At 38.8% G+C, this 15886-nt stretch overlaps 3 protein-coding genes across 7 annotated transcripts; 2 read left to right on the top strand and 1 right to left on the bottom strand.

Annotated features, from left to right (window-relative positions):
- Positions 1-4174: 4174 nt before the first annotated feature.
- On the bottom strand, positions 4175-5040 carry LOC119558139 (protamine-like protein 99C). The gene is made up of 3 exons (XM_037871375.1): positions 4762-5040; positions 4351-4709; positions 4175-4293 (listed from the first exon to the last, which is right to left on the bottom strand). The coding sequence occupies exons 1-3, from the start codon at positions 4960-4962 to the stop codon at positions 4263-4265; spliced, it is 591 nt and encodes a 196-aa protein (XP_037727303.1). The 5' UTR covers positions 4963-5040; the 3' UTR covers positions 4175-4262.
- Positions 5041-5276: 236 nt separating this feature from the next.
- On the top strand, positions 5277-6021 carry LOC119558148. Its single transcript, XM_037871388.1, has one exon. The coding sequence runs from the start codon at positions 5358-5360 to the stop codon at positions 5919-5921; it is 564 nt and encodes a 187-aa protein (XP_037727316.1). The 5' UTR covers positions 5277-5357; the 3' UTR covers positions 5922-6021.
- A 231-nt stretch (positions 6022-6252) lies between these two features.
- LOC119561105 (autophagy-related protein 16) lies at positions 6253-15595 on the top strand. 5 transcript variants are annotated; one of them, XR_005221065.1, is made up of 12 exons: positions 6253-6598; positions 6726-6987; positions 7430-7592; positions 8150-8238; positions 9143-9606; positions 9714-9856; positions 13122-13422; positions 13479-13563; positions 13625-13768; positions 13945-14167; positions 14523-14775; positions 14829-15595. XR_005221065.1 is itself a non-coding variant. In XM_037875018.1 (10 exons), exons 1-10 carry the CDS (start codon positions 6499-6501, stop codon positions 14036-14038), a joined length of 1821 nt encoding a protein of 606 aa, XP_037730946.1. In that variant the 5' UTR covers positions 6253-6498; the 3' UTR covers positions 14039-14324. The 5 variants fall into 5 exon arrangements, 4 of the variants coding, with proteins under 4 accessions (XP_037730946.1, XP_037730931.1, XP_037730965.1 ...); XM_037875018.1 differs by lacking the exons at positions 14523-14775; positions 14829-15595 and having other exon boundaries at positions 9167-9606; positions 13945-14324; XM_037875003.1 differs by lacking the exons at positions 14523-14775; positions 14829-15595 and having other exon boundaries at positions 13945-14324.
- The last annotated feature ends 291 nt before the right edge of the window (positions 15596-15886 follow it).

Raw genomic sequence — 15886 nt, 5'->3', positions numbered from 1 at the left:
TCTCAATCGCCTTAATGCCTTTACAGATTAAGACATGTGCTTAGTGGCCATTAACACAGTATCTCCATGGTGCTAAAACCCATGGGTTGTTGGCTCCATTTTCATAATTCACTTGAAGAGAAAGTGCAAGGGTTTTCAGCGAAGATGTACATCATTAGCTCGCTTTACTGTTTCTTAACAGCCAAGAGTTAAGCTTTTAGATCTGTCTTTCTAAATGCCCCTGAGCTGGGAATTAATTAAAGCTAAGCCCACGGTTTCTTGTTCTTTCGTTGTTATAAAAAGGTAGTTTCTTGCAAAATTTATTGAGGGTTCTGATTACCATAATGTGTGTTAGCTCTGCTTTTGCCTTCCGGTTCTGTCAACACTTTTACAATTCGAATGTCCCATTTTCACGACAATTTGATTCGTTGTGCCGATCATTTTACTAACTTCAAGATCGGAAAACAGAATGATGATGATTACGATTGAAAAATCATTACTCTAACAGAAAGATTTAAATTAGAAATATTTTTGAACGGGCTTGTAGATTAAATGTGGTAGGTGAATGTCATGGAAATGGGTATTATTTATTTAAAATTAATTATTGTATTACTTTTAATTATAAAGAAAATTATAGTTCAATGACCCGGCTTAAAACAATTTTACGATGTATTGCAGTTGACTCTGATACCCTACGATCACCGGATATGAAAAGGTTAAATGAAATGTGTCAGCCAAAATTGTAAGGTTTCGCTTTAACCATCCTCATAAGCTCGAATTGCTGGTCGCGCCATTTAAAATCAGTTTACCTTCTTGCGAATTCTTGGTTGCATACGTCCGACATATAAAAAAAACGTATCATAATGTGTGGCAATATAGTTAGGTTGTGCAATATAAGCAAAATAAATTGTATTTTTGCAAATTACGTATTAAAGTCTGCATGTGCAATAAATAAAAATGCTTTATTTCACGAATGCTGTTCATAAACAAGACTTTTAGCTTCTGGAAATGCAAAACCCATAAAGACAATAGTTGGCTAGACATTTATATATTTTAAAAGCTCAACGGTTTGTTAAGTTCTTTGAAAATATAAGTGGTTCAGTCACTAGAGGTCTGAAAAAAAATGTGCAACCTGTTGGCTTCAAGAAAATATTACGCTATCAGCACAAAATACGAATGAACTAATGAAGCCAAGTAATAAACTGGCTTCAAATTACGTCGGCAGAGCTCTACTTCGACATGTAAGTAGCATAAAAATTATGATTGCAATTATAATTTTAAATTTCTTTACTGCTTTAAGCCAAGTTGCAAGTCACAATTCACAATGAGTGCATTGTTCTGCCCTCTCACATGATTCTTTCGGCTTTCCAGAGGCTGTTAAATCATTCTTCGTCCGCTTTAATTGCTCCACAAAGTACAACTGCATACTGCATTCCTATTCCTGGCCAGCAATAGCAAAAAAGTAACAACAATTCGATTTGGGACCAATGCGCACCAAATAACCAAAAGATGCCTTGCTGGCGGACTGAAACTGAACAATCACTTTGCCCAGATCAGTTTCGGTCCGGCCAAGAAAATATATATATATATAAATACATATATAGATGGCAGGGGCGAATGTGTGTGCACAGTTGCGGTCAGAAGAAAAGTACGGAGCGGATGGTAGATTTATAAGGTGGAAATTCAATCTGGTCTCGGCCAGAACGGGGAATACATCTCCTGGATGCTCACGTTATGTGGGGCTTCCCACCTATGTGTTTACACAGAGAGAATAGTAATAGTTATATGATGGACAATTCATGTTTAACTTATATCATCAATAACTACCCATCCTTAAGCCAACCAAGAGTTTCTACCCAATATAAATTTTCATAACATCATTTTTATATGTGAGTGTTCCTAATGGATTATTACAAATAATAAACTCAAGTAATTGAGTATCAATCCAATATTTATAATTAACTAGGCTAAAAAATGTATACTCCTTTATTGGAAGCGGTGGGATTTGAACTCTGACTTATGTAACCAAAGACATATTTTCTCTAAAAAGAGTTCCTAACCAGTGTTCCCATTTTATCAGTGGCAATGTTTATGGATTACGATCGTAAATGATTAAACATTATGCTTTTATAAAAACTATAACCAAAACTTTATTTTTTTTCAGTGTACATACCCGTGTACTAACTTCCTGACCGCAGCTGTACCCGTCCCGCAGCCAGGCCATTAACATTGCTTAATTGAATTAGATTCCGAATGCAGATTATGAGTACCATCGCATGCTCACTCCGGGACAAAGCGAGTATGGGTAGTTCGTAGAGTATAGAACGAATTACGCCGCCACTTCTCAGGCTCCAACGATCCCGAACCCGGACCCAAAGCCACAGCCAAACCGATGCCATGCAAATAAGTGCCACTCAAATAAAAAGCGCATTTTTGAAATCCTCCTTTATGGGCGGCCTGGCATAAAATTCAGATTTGAAAATATATGAAACCCTTTGCTGGTAATACAACCAACTACATAGTTCAGTGAACCTAAGTCTAATTAGCCAACATTTCGTACAAAAGCGGTTTCTGTAATCTAATTCGATGGCGTCAGCGGCACTTTGCGAACCACGAAACATTTCTGCAGCCAAAAACGAGCAGAAGCAGAGAGACTTGTACATTGGCCACTCGATTCCATTCGATTCGATTCGATTGCACTGCACTGCAGCATTGGGGCATTCGGTATTAAAGGCCAACAATTGTGGCATGTCCTAGTGACAGCCTCGCCACAAAATGCTAGTGCAATACTAGCCACAAGCGACTGCGAGCGTCGTGCCACGAATGTAGGAGCTGCTGCTTCATTAGTTATGCATTAAGCATACGATATGTTGTACAACCCGGCTACAATGGCCAAAAGGGTACATGTCCTTCTTTATGGGGCTTGCGTGGATGGGTGTTGTCATTGGGGTGACGACTTTAGACGTGTCCCTCTTGATTACCCAGTTAATTCGTAGTATTAACAGACTCCCCTTAAAAACTGGAGAAGGGCATTACATGTTAGTTAGTAATATTTTGGGATATAGGAAGTTTTACACTCGTCACTAGGGTTTTGAAACAACTGTTTAGAGTAATTTTAGATTATTAAAAGTAGGCAGTGATTCGTCTTTTTGAGTGAATTCGTTATACACCTAGAATTCCATTTAAATTTCAAAACCCGAGTGATTTGTGAGACATTCTCGATAAGGATACAAATTACTTATACCTTAAGGAGTCATAACCATGAACGCATATACTTTATTTATCGACAGAGCGGAATATTATTTCGAGATACCTTTAATACTATAATATTATTAAATTAATATATTAAATATATAAAAAGAATATATTTTAAATAATGGAAATGGAAAATAATAAAAAAAAACCTAGAAATTTCCATATCTTTAAAGTAAAATATATTGTATGATCTACTTATGAAGATAGGATAAAATAAGAGACTCTTTGGTGATCAGTTTTTAATGATAAGTTCGTAAATAAGTTACCTAAGCTAGAATTGAGAGATAGGAAACTTGAAGAGTATTATTTAACTGGTCTTAGCTGTGCGTATGTTTTTGGATTTGAGTGGAAAGTTTTATATGTTTAGATATTGATAAGCATGTTCAAGACTTTTTAATCAAACCCTTATTATTTTGAAATTACATTCAATAGCCAATTAATGGATAGCCTTTCAAGTGTAACCAGGTTTCGGTGACCCACGCGGGTGCACCTTTCCTGTTTTCCCGCATTGGGCTGCTGCAGTCAATCTTTTTGTGGGATGTCCAGCTCCCTGTTAACTGCGTGCAATTCGTGGGGGTTCGTATGTCGCTTAAAAATTTTAATTGCCTTTGCGTGTTTAGAAAACTTACACGTACGTATGTTCTGCGTAGTTTAGCAGCTGACCAAATGCCACGGCGGCTTTCTAGTCGCTCCAGGGGATATGTCTGCAGAGGTACATTGAAGTCTATTTTCACACTTCCAGCACACGATCTCTAATGCTTATCGATGTGGATTAAAATTGAAAGGAATTTGCTGGGAGATTATTACTGCATTTATTGATATAAACGCACTTCCATTTCGAAGAAAGGCTTGGGAAAAATGAGAAATATGTAAAAATGCATCGATTCAAGTGAAAGTGCTTGCTACCAACACAGTTCCTTACTTTTTTTATCGATTATGATTGCCATGTAAAATAGTTTATTTGTTTACAAAAGCTTTTTGGTGTAATATTAAGCACTTAAAATTTAAACAAATTAATGTGACTAAATTCAACAGAGTTTTCTATCCAGTTTAATAATCCTGAAATATTTTAAGATATTATTATTTTGAAAAGGTTGGTTATTCACAAAACACTACCTAATTGGCCGCTCAAATTGTTGACGCTGACTTTTTTCTAGACGGCACCAAAGACGGGTTGCTTTTTTCAATAGATCCCTGGCCTCAAAATTAGAGTATAGTTTTTGAAACTTGCGCAGAAAATATATATAGGCAATGGCAGAGCCCAAAGTATTCGGGTCTCGCCTGATTTGCAAAGAACTTGCTTTCGGCTTCTGCTGACACTTTGTGGATTTTCGTCGGATGCTTTTCTTCGTAGATTCCTTCTCACGGGCATACGGAGAGCGTCTTGCACAAGCTTTTCCGCAATTAGAAATTTCGTTAGTAGAATGATTTTCAAACTTTTTAGGCGGGCTTTTTATAACGATTACAGGTTCTCCCTAATATGATATATGATGTAAAAGTTTTAAATTTAGATATTTGTATACTTACCATATTTTTAAAGTGTTCCTTTTTGTTGAGGGGCATCTTATTCCATTGTATAGCTCCGAAACGTATCATTTCCTGTGGAGATAATCCACAGAATCTCCGTTTGTATTCTCTTAAAAAGTTCAGGTAGCCAGTGGGTGAAATGCGCGCTACTTTCTGGTACTTGGTTTTACAACTGGCTTTTCCACGCCTTTTCCCCTTCATAATTGTTTTTTGTGGAAGCCTATAATTTTTTTTCTCCCAATATCCCAGATACGTCTACACTTTAAAATTATTTCTGATTTAGAAGGCGTTCTCCAAGTTAACTTGGGTATTTATACTCGTTACAAGTTTTCATTTGGAATTTATTTATAATAATTAATAATAATCTTAAATTAAGAACTCGTAAATAGTAAATATTTATTTTGAAGCATTGAGAGCTGCATAACCACAACATAATATAATTTTTTCAAAAATTATTTTAGAAAATAAACCAAATAAAAAGCATAACCTTAGCTATCGTGAGTCTATCATTCATATAAAAAGGAGTTTAGAATATCAAAATTTCCCATAGAGAGAGCTTAGAAAAACTAATTTTAAAAAAGAAAGTAATTTTAAATATGGCCTCATATCAAGCAGTTTGTACTGCCGTTTTTATTCGCCTCGTACTCGAAATTTTGGAACACCTTTGGCAACCTTCTGATGGCTGTTCACCCGCTCCGAAATTGGGAGGATGGATTTTCGTGGGAGCTCTTGGGCTCTTGGCCAGTGATATTAAAATGTATCCGGATCGTTATATGCACCTGCCGTATGCCGTACAGTTTCTGGTGGAGACGTTCGGATCTTTGGCTATCCTGGAGTTCTTTTCGACCGTGGTTTGGTGCATGCTGGAACAATTGATTCACCACCTGGTGAGGCTGCTATTTCTGTCCCTGGGAATGAACGACGAGACTTACCTGGCCTTCGAATATTGGCTCCTTTTGATTCCCACCACTGCTCTGGCCGTCACCTTATTCATTATAATGAAAATGGCCGTTTTACCCCTGTTCGATATCAAGTCAGTCTATGAAAAGCAGGAAATAAAGGTACATCTGGACAAGGAAGTTTACATTGATCTGGTTAGTCAAAAAATGCGAAAATTGGAAAAGTACAATCGTCGATATAAAAATGAATTAAAAATCTAAATTGTAGTACAAATTTAATGTATGCTTATGAAGACAAAAGTAATAATTGTTTTTATAATAACCTCTGCTTATAAATAATAACTATAATTATATAAAATAATTATTATATCCTTCCTTAAATTTAAAAATCTGTTTTATTTCATTTCTAACGGTTTAACCGTTCGACTTAACCGTTTCGCAATAAATAGCGGAGACACCATCCTCGAATAGCGAGTACACCCTCCTGACAGTCCATATTTTTGGTATATTTTAAAATATGTTTACTGTATTAAAAGTATATTTTTTAGGGGCGGGCGATACAACTTATCGATAACTACGCGGTTGCTCTGGGTCCACCTCTAATGAACAGCTGAATAGAATAACAATAATCACAAATTGAACCACCTGAGTTACAAACAATTATGCGATTTAACGCAGCCGTCTTATAGCGCCCGTGCCACGCCCACACGCGATGCGAACAGGCGACCAAGCCAAGGTGTCGCCACGAATCCTGCAACCGAGAACCGAACCAGAGCGTCGGGAATCCAGAGTGCGGAGCACCCAGTAGTAAATTCCGGGGAAAACACATTAAAATAGTATGTCTACGGAGGAGCATGTGTGGCGAGCGCATGTTGTGCGGCGACTGCGCGAGCGGAACCGCAAGGAGTGCGACAACTTCAAGGAGATCATCGAGCAAAGTAAGAATCTGGGTCGTGAAGCGCGGCCAGCGGAGCACCCCAGTTGACCTCCGAATCCGAATCGTCTGCTCTCCAAACTTCATGGTCACACACTCACACTTTAATTACCCGCATCATCGTCTTGCAGACAACCGACTGATCGACCATGTGGCGCAGCTGAAGGCGGACAACCTTAAGATCTCTGTGGAAAACGAACAGCTACGCAGCGCGGTGTCAACAGGTGGCACCGGTTCCAACGTGGCCATCGCCACCCTCGAGAAGAAGCTGCTCAGCCAGCAGGAGGAGCTCACCGACCTGCACAAACGCAAGGGCGAGAATTCCCAGATGATCGTCGATCTCAACCAGAAGGTCGAGCAGCAAAGGATCATCATTTCCGAAAAGGAGCACAGGTAGGTAGAGAGGATGTTCCGGGTTGAGCGATAAGAAAGTTCGATCCTGGTTTTGGATTAGATTGCCTGAAATTTGACAGGGAATAAAACATTAGCTATGGCTATTTATTGTACCGATTTTATTGGCATTGAGTCATAATCATACAACATATTGTTGGATTCCTTGTTGCTCTGACTCAACATTTCAATTAACTTAAGTTAATGACTAAGATCAGACTTCAGAAGTACCGTACAAGTTAAAAAAATCGGTTTCAATGTTTTCCAGTTTTTTTTTAAATAAATTGATAGTTTCATTTTGTTAAGTCTGAAAATACTATAAAAAATAGTCAAGTATAAAAAATATCGCCTCAATGTAGTGCAACATTTGACCTAGAATAATAAGTAGAACATCATGTTTGCGAACATATATTTTAGCAGGCACTAATGTATCGTTTTCTTGTAGCCTCGCAGAGCAGCAGACGAATAACAATCGATTGCGCGCTGAAGTGCAGCTACTTCACTCAAATTTGGAGGAACTCAAGAAACTGAATAACACCATGTTAGATGAACATACAGCGCTTCAATTGGCATTTAGCTCCCTCGAGGACAAACTGAGAGGAGTACAAGTAAGTGGTTCAGATTCTTCACTTTTATATTCCCACACAATCACTACTGCTTTGGTTTAGTTGACTTGAATCTTAAATAGAAACACTTAAAAAGAAAATTCTTCGTATCTGCTTAAATTTTGGTAAACAATTATTGTTGATAAACCATTTAAAAGCACTAAAGCCACATCGAGTTTTTTAATAGTTTGTATATATATTCTATAAGGGTATTTTTATGATCGAAGAGTGGTTACTCATTTGTTGTTAAATTCTTTTTATCAATTAAATTTAAAGATTTGTTTATTCAAAGTTGCCAATAAAATAATTTTATTGGCACTTACTCGAGGCTTCCGAATCCAATTGAGAAAGTGGATTTGTACGGTATTTGGCTCGTTCGATAAATATATTGCAGATGGCTCGTATACAAACGGGGAAAAGCTTGCTATCTTTTCGATTTCGATCCAGTAGCATATTAGCGTTCAACGCGGAAAACAGCACAGCGGCGCTAAATATTTGCATATATTCTAAATATGAAAAAGCGTCTTCTTAAAAGCTTTTCGTTCTCTTGCAATTCACAGGATGAAAATCGTCGTTTACTGGAACGACTTATGCAATACAAGTCAAAGGATGCGGACAAGTTGAACGAGGAAAACGAGAGCATAATAAGGTACGTCTACCGAAAAATAAAAGCATCTTAACCCTATTATCATGCAAAACATAACGTTTAATATTACTTATCTCTTCGATCATTAATATACATGTATATAAATGCATTTTCGTAACAAGATAGGTACAGCGGATACATATGAAATGGTTAATCGCGAAGCTTATCTAATGCTTATAAAAGAGTTTGATAAAAGTTCCATGTAAACTGTTAACAAATACATACAAAATATACGATTATTCCATGGATTAGGCAACTTTTGGCAACATCACACATAAAACAGGAGTTTATTATTACATTTTTTTAGAATGAATAAAATCGCTTTCAAATAAAGGAAACCATGTACTTTAGCAGCCATTATCTACCGATAAAAGTTAAGAGCAGATAATAAAATAATGGCTTTTTCATGTCATAAACAAGACATCAAAATTTTGGAAATTCCGAATATTATTATTATTGGAATATTAGTCCATTCCAAAAAGAGAATTTAATTAAACAGGAATAACAATAATCCTTGCTCGCGTTGTTCATTTTCTAGGGCATGTATATTAGGCTATTATCTTAATACCCGATTAGAGATTACAGTGCCCATCCACCTGACCGCTGATCACCTAGTTGTGTTAATAAAAACCACTTTATTGCCCACCCACCCAACGTCATGCAAGCAAGTTAACCGAAAAATGCGGAGCACGGGAACTACCAATACGTAAAGGTTTACGGAAAACTACACAAAAACTGCATGTAATAAATATTTACCAATATATTATTATGTACTAACACCCTAACAAACGCCAAGGAGTAGAACGGACCATTTAGACGAATATTATCGATTGTGTCATTCATTCTGATTTGCTCCTTTTTATTTTTGGTTTAATATAAATGTATAACCGTTTTTGAACATATCTAGAAAAAGACTGCCGTCAATTTTCAGGAAACGTTCGGCCAAACTGAAACGTGACCTCGAAGACGCGGTCCGTGAGCCCGGCTCCTCGTCCAGCAATACCGCCTCCTCGCCTGGCGCCGCATCCTTGCAGCGCAACTCCAGTCCCGCCCAATTCGTTGGGGGTCTCATCGGCGACGAGGACTTCGACGAGGCAGCGATGAATGGCGCCATGGAGGCCATAGGTCTCGATGATAATGAATATATTAGCGCTCGTTTTACAGCAGGCGCCGAGATTGGCGAGAACTCCCGTGCTTCCATCGACACCCTGAAGGCCACGGGCTACATGGGCCAGGCCAATCCGACCAAGATCCTAATGAAATTCGAGGCACACGAGAACGAGTCGCACGCGGTGCGCTGGAGTCCCGTGGAGCGGATGGTGGCCACCGGTGGCGCCGATCGCAAAGTCAAACTTTGGGATATTGGCAAAAGTGAGTCGATAGTCGCACATTTATTGAATTCTTTTTTTAAAAATACGCTCTATTTAATATTATTAATAATGTCATCATAATCTTATCAAAAACTTGTACCATTTCAGATTCCACCGAACCACGTGCAATTTTAAGCGGAAGCAGTGCAGGGATTAATTCCGTAGACTTCGATTCAACAGGTGCCTATATATTGGGCACCTCCAACGACTACGGTGCCAGAGTGTGGACAGTGATGGATAATCGATTAAGGGTAAGTGAAATGTTTGTTTATTTCTAAAATTGAATAATAAGGTATCAGAAATAGTATTTGCCATAGGCCTGCTTAATTTAAACAAAAGCGAAACGCATATTAACGTAATATATATGAGGGAAAACACCCTTTCGGTTTCGTCGACTAGTCTAGACGCTATATATTCTTTTTATTATAATATAAGTGTGTGATTTGCATTCCGATTACAGGTTGAACATTTGTACTTACTCACCCGCAAGTTTACGAGATTTTCTCAGAGATGAATCTTTAAATTAATTCTTAAAATTCATGGATTTCTTAAACCTTAACATATACATAGGGGTAACATTTGAATGGAAGTATTTCGTTCTTGCTAAACAATTAAACTACGGTACAATGGGCATAACATTACTTTCCGTTTCTATTGTGCATCTAAGCAGATTGAAAAACCAACTTCTTTGATGCCTTGATTTATAAAGAATTTTCAGCCCTCGTGATAATTCTTTTTTCGCCTTTGTTTACTCAAGTTGGTATGTACATACGCTCTCGTACATACATATATGCCCACATTCATACCAATGTCAATGTTTATAAATAAATTTTGCATGTTTGCCGCTTTCTAACTCGGAAAAAAGGCGAAAAGTAAACAAGTAAACATTACAGAGACGCTGATGGCAAACAAACGTGTAAATAAGGCACTTTAACCATGATATATGTGTTTCGGTGGGTCTGTCTGGGGGTAGAATGATCCTAAGAATGATTGGAGAAATGATTTCATGCATCTTAACAAGGTATCTAGAAGTCTTCTGAAAATGGTTAATTTATTAGGGATCAGTCTGCTCCTATACAAAAGATTGGTTTATCTAGGGATACCTTGAGTTCTTATTTCTTTATATTTTAAGACAGGAAGTATATGGATTTAAATTGAATGATGAAATGGTTGCTTGAACTCTTATTTTTAAGTACAAGAAAAGGTCAGAAAACTTTAGAATTAAGTTCTGCAAACCTTTTAGAAGCGTTTATGGTTCCGCAGCCTTATCGAAAGAATCATTTTCAATTGGCGGTCATAAATAAAAGTCGTCTATGAAAGCCAACAGGGGAAAACTGGCCGATACATTGGCAGTTGGCCTGAATTGCAGTAGAATAATCTTTCTTACCCCAAGGTTCATCTCTCGCCTGGTCAGGCGAGATCCGCAACTTCATCCATTTATGCTGCACATCGTCAACATGCGAATAAACATACAAGTGCAGTTCTTCCTGCTATTCTCCGCCAGCTGCAGCCTCCCAGCCACCCAACCACCCAACCATCCTCCATCCGTGTGATACACCGACTCTTCTGACTCTTCTCTTCTAACTGGTATTTCTGGATTGACATTTAAACGGTTCTTTTGCGCACAACTGGAAACTGTAACTGAAGAATAGCGCCGCCGAGCTGCAGCATTAAAATGAGCACACTGACTTGTACGGCCTCTGGCCACAATGCGATCAAACAGCCAACTGATTGCCGATTGCCAAGTTATTATCATTAATACTTGCGCCTTTTTTACGATTCGTACTTCAACTTTTCACACACCGTAAACGCTGCAGCTTTATGCGGGAGAGTTTCCATTAATCATAAAATCATAACTGCAGTCGATGCATTTTGCCAAATCTGAGATATCATAACTCAAAATATTTTGGGAATTGTCTACGACTAATTGGCTTTATGAGCAAAATGGCAAGTAATGTCCAAAGGTCCAATGTTTTACAACAAGAAATGGCTTAGAAAATAGTATAGGGTTCGCAAAGGTTTCTAAATATTTATATTAAAGATTAAACATTAGCAACAGCAAGAAAATGAAACCATTTAACCTTTTTAATCTTGGGTTAGAAAATGTAAGATCTAATCAAATAATATAAAATGTAACTGACCACACATAAATATTAATTATACTTAATTGAATCAATCGTTTTAAGTGCTCCCAGGTGTCATGGTTATTTATGTTCGTGTCATATTAGACCCCAGCAATATGTCATGCATTAAAATGTTTTGCTTAATTTATGGCTATCGAAAAAGAGGACATTTCCACCTTTCCTACCACGCAGGCATTCCGATAAAATGCGGAGTGGCTGGCAGAATTTTAAACTCACCGGTTCTGTGGACAACACGTTTTCGAAGCCAAATTTAAACCGCTGGTTTGGTTCTTCAAATAAGACTGTTTAAGAGAACATTTCAATCCATGTAATTAGTTAGAAACCGGCCTCTTGGAAGCGGCCTCTTCTTAAAGACCAAGCCACTCTTCTCTCCAATTCTTCGCTCTCCATGTCTCCAATTCTGCGGGAGAACTGGGCTCCAGTCAAACATGTTTGAGACACCATCGCTATAAGGCGGAGAGACCATTGCGTTTCAAGCCACACTGCGCGTACATTGACCGTTCGACTTGACCGGTTGCCGGTCGAGACTCGGACTTGGAGGCTCTTTAATTAAGAGAAAAAGAGTCTTCACTCCCCTAAAGGGCAGCCCCATGGAACGGCTTTAACTTGGCAATTAGTGAAAGACTTTTATTATATATTTAATAGGTTAACCAGCGGCCCGCAATTCCCTTTTTTTGGCAGTGCCAATCTGGTCTATGGATTTATAGATCCTTTCCCAACGCATGTGCTGAAAAACCTTATTCTAATTGTACATTTTTAAATCACCACCGACACGACAGACAGCTTCCTCCAAATTCTCATAAATCAACAATTTCTCCAATCACCCGGAAGACTTTATATCTTATCTGGTTTCTTGTTGCCACTATTAAGCATCTTGGTTGAAAGATAAATAATCGAGATTTACAGTTCTCTAAGCGAGAATCCCAGTGTCAATGACTTTAATTCATGTACGCAGCTCTGGGTTAGGGAGGAGTGGCAAATATGTCCCACCATGCGACCTATGTCAATAAATTTTCTACGGCAGTTATGCGTGGTGTTTTTTAAGATCCTTGTTTATAACGCCGTAATTAAATGTCTACCGTCTCTTTAATGTCTGCGGACACTTTTTAATTGCCCGCCGTTCTAGTGAAAGATACTTAGCTAGAGTAATTAGCCGGTTTCCAGCGGAGGGTATACATATGATGCCAGGCCAGAAAAGGTGTTGGCGGTCGGTTTTCTGGCTCGAGTAGTCATTGTGTTCCTTTGTGTTTCCTACGCTACCTACAACTAAGATGCTGAGTGCCGAGATTGAGATCTTTATAAAGTGATGTTTGCCCTATAACGAAATTCCCCGCTAACTGTATGTCTTCTCTGGCATTCCCCACTATTGAAGCACACGCTGACGGGTCACAGTGGCAAAGTGATGGCTGCCAAATACGTCCAAGAGCCCATTAAAGTGGTGACCGGAAGCCATGATCGCACTCTAAAGATCTGGGATTTGCGCAGTATCGCCTGCATAGAGACGAAATTCGCCGGATCAAGTTGCAATGATCTCGTGACCACCGACAGCCTGGGCTCAACGATAATCAGCGGGCACTACGATAAGAAGATCCGGTTCTGGGATATACGCACGGAAAAGCAGGCAGATGATGTCTTGATGCCGGCCAAAATCACCTCTTTGGACTTGTCAAAGGGCAAGTACTTATGATCCCCCCATCTTGCTCATAATTATAATGTATTACTTCAATAGATTGCAATTACCTCATATGCTCTGTAAGAGATGATACTATTAAATTATTAGATTTACGCAAAAATCAAGTTATATCCACGTTTACGTAAGTTTTTGAATTGGGATCTGGAACCCAGCCAGAATCTAACCTTGGTTTATTTCTTCAGAAACGAACACTTTAAAATCAGCTGTGATTTTGCTCGGGCTTCTTTCAACTCGAGCGGCCTAAAGATTGCATGTGGATCAGCGGATGGCGCTATATATATTTGGAATGTGAATGGTTTCCTAGAAGCCACTCTCAAGGGACACAGGTGGGTAGTAAACTATTTAATAGTGGGTCGTATTGCCGCCCAGGGACCGAGCTCTTAAAGGAGCCTTCAAGCCCCAGAGGAAGTGCCCAATTATACCTAGGCTTACGTCCTTTCCCTGTGCTTTTATTGTGCCTAATCCTAGTATATCTTTATTGTTTTTTGCTTTCATTTCACAGCACTGCCGTGAACGCGGTCAGTTGGAGCCCCAACAATAACTTGCTGGCTTCCGTTGGAAAGAACAAACGTTGCACTATCTATTCGGATTCATAACCCCAAATGTTGCCATAAAACCGTCAGTCAGTTCCATTTCACTGAAACGCTTAAAAGTCAGAGCTGTAATTATAGAACGGCCTTGCGGAGTCTGCTGTAAATAGTAAATTCGGTTGGCGAATGGTCAAGGTAAATCATCCCGTGCCGACTGTTTTTAATAATTTTATTTGATTATTTTATTTATACTTGAAACGGATATAGTATACAAATTGTATCAATTCATATATTAATCTAAGTACATGTTTTCCTATTGTAAAAATAAAAAATATATATGGGGTTGCATATACGACCAATCTTAAAGAAGAGCGGCGTTTATATCCCTTATTATTTTTTACAGCAAGGTGACATGGAACCATGGAAGAGAATCGCGTTTCTGAATAGAAATTAAATTGGGGCAGCGGCAACCCAATAATTCTATGGCCTTCAGTCTTTATATAGGAACCAGTTACCTTCTGCGACATTATATGCTTTTTTCTTTCACCAGCACCTGTGGTTTGGCCATAAAAGAAAAAACACGACGATTTCAGACAATAAAGCTCAGCCAGCAAAACTTCTTGGGCATCCTTCGAACGTGATGCATTTTAATTTCTGCATATGTGATCAATTCTTAGCACGAATGCTGTGCCATTGGCGAGAACACATCCAATTATTTCGTGTGCTGACGGAGCACAATCGACACTGGGGAATCTCTAATTGAGCGAGGAAAATAACCACGGCACCATCATTACAAATCTAACGTACATTCATTTTTATCGCCTTGCATGCATGCTTTAATTAAGAATCTTTTCAGATTATGCCTGAAAAACAACTACAACTTAGCGTTAAGTACCTCCAGAGCGATCTAAAATCGTAAGTACTCGGTACTGCAACCCTGGGCACTCTAGGTACTGGGTACCACTCGAGGTAGTGTCGTTGAAGGCGCATTGCTAAGTAAATTAATTGAGAGAGAAGAGGAATCCAGTCACCCAACTGGACAGATGAGAAGGAGGAGGAGGAGCCAGATGCTAGATGCCAGAAGCCAGGAGCTAAGTGACGGGCAGACGATTGGACGTGGACAGGAGTCACTTTCCCGTATGCGAGAGCGTTCCTCCAGCAGATAAAGATACAAATCTGCACGAAGCCTGTTTCCTGTTGTGCTGAGGGTGCATTTATTTGCATGATTCACACAAGCGCTGCGGCTAACGATACTTATACAGCTGCTGGATCTTCGTACAGGTGTACGCCATCACCATCTACTGGGTACTCCAAACTCTAAGCTCTAAACTCCATACTCCATACTGCATACTCCATAATGAAGATGGGACGTCGAGTCGCTGGGAAAACTTACGAAAACAAGCACGACATTTGGACCTTTCTGCCTTTCTGCCCACATCGAAAAGTGAATCGCTGCCTTCCCTTCCTCATCTTTATTTTGTGGCTGAGGATTTATTTTGTCGGATTCGGATTCGTGCATTTTGGGCGACTCTAAGTGAGCATGTTCCTGGAAGCCCTCGAGTCGCCTTTTACAGTTGGATGCATTTTAAGTCTTATTGAAGTATAAATAATAATTCGCAGGTGTCTGCATTCCACATCCAATTCGCACAATTTGTTATGCGTGGGTAAAGGCCTGGGCTTTCCGACTTTTGTTCAACCTTTCCCATTCACATATGTGGTGCTCCAAATGCAAGCAATGAAAATGATAATATTTTTATTGTATTCTCTTCATAGAAAGCTAATTTCCATATATGAAAAGAGAAGATTATATTGCATGTCCATTTTGTTTACCAGTTTCAAAGAATTCCTCCCCTCCCCCCGCAAATGAAGCACACATTTTGAGTATTTCATTAAAAAACTTAAGTTTAATAATAA

The sequence above is a fragment of the Drosophila subpulchrella genome, chromosome 3R, assembly GCF_014743375.2.
Source record: "Drosophila subpulchrella strain 33 F10 #4 breed RU33 chromosome 3R, RU_Dsub_v1.1 Primary Assembly, whole genome shotgun sequence".
Classification (NCBI taxonomy): Eukaryota; Metazoa; Arthropoda; class Insecta; order Diptera; family Drosophilidae; genus Drosophila; species Drosophila subpulchrella.
Note: the sequence above shows the minus strand (reverse complement) of the source record. Positions and strands in the feature narration are given on the sequence as shown.

Excerpts from the sequence above, each read along its gene's own strand:
- LOC119558139 (XM_037871375.1), bottom strand. The coding sequence starts at position 4,962 with ATGAAGGGGAAAAGGCGTGGAAAAGCCAGTTGTAAAACCAAGTACCAG. Across the intron at positions 4,710-4,761 it reads AGGAACACTTTAAAAATATG|GGAGAACCTGTAATCGTTAT; the intron begins GTAAGTATACAA and ends ATATCATATTAG. Across the intron at positions 4,294-4,350 it reads CAATTTGAGCGGCCAATTAG|GATTATTAAACTGGATAGAA; the intron begins GTAGTGTTTTGT and ends AAAATATTTCAG.
- LOC119558148 (XM_037871388.1), top strand. The coding sequence starts at position 5,358 with ATGGCCTCATATCAAGCAGTTTGTACTGCCGTTTTTATTCGCCTCGTA.
- LOC119561105 (XM_037875003.1), top strand. The coding sequence starts at position 6,499 with ATGTCTACGGAGGAGCATGTGTGGCGAGCGCATGTTGTGCGGCGACTG. Across the intron at positions 9,857-13,121 it reads TGATGGATAATCGATTAAGG|CACACGCTGACGGGTCACAG; the intron begins GTAAGTGAAATG and ends CCACTATTGAAG. Across the intron at positions 13,564-13,624 it reads CAAGTTATATCCACGTTTAC|AAACGAACACTTTAAAATCA; the intron begins GTAAGTTTTTGA and ends TTATTTCTTCAG.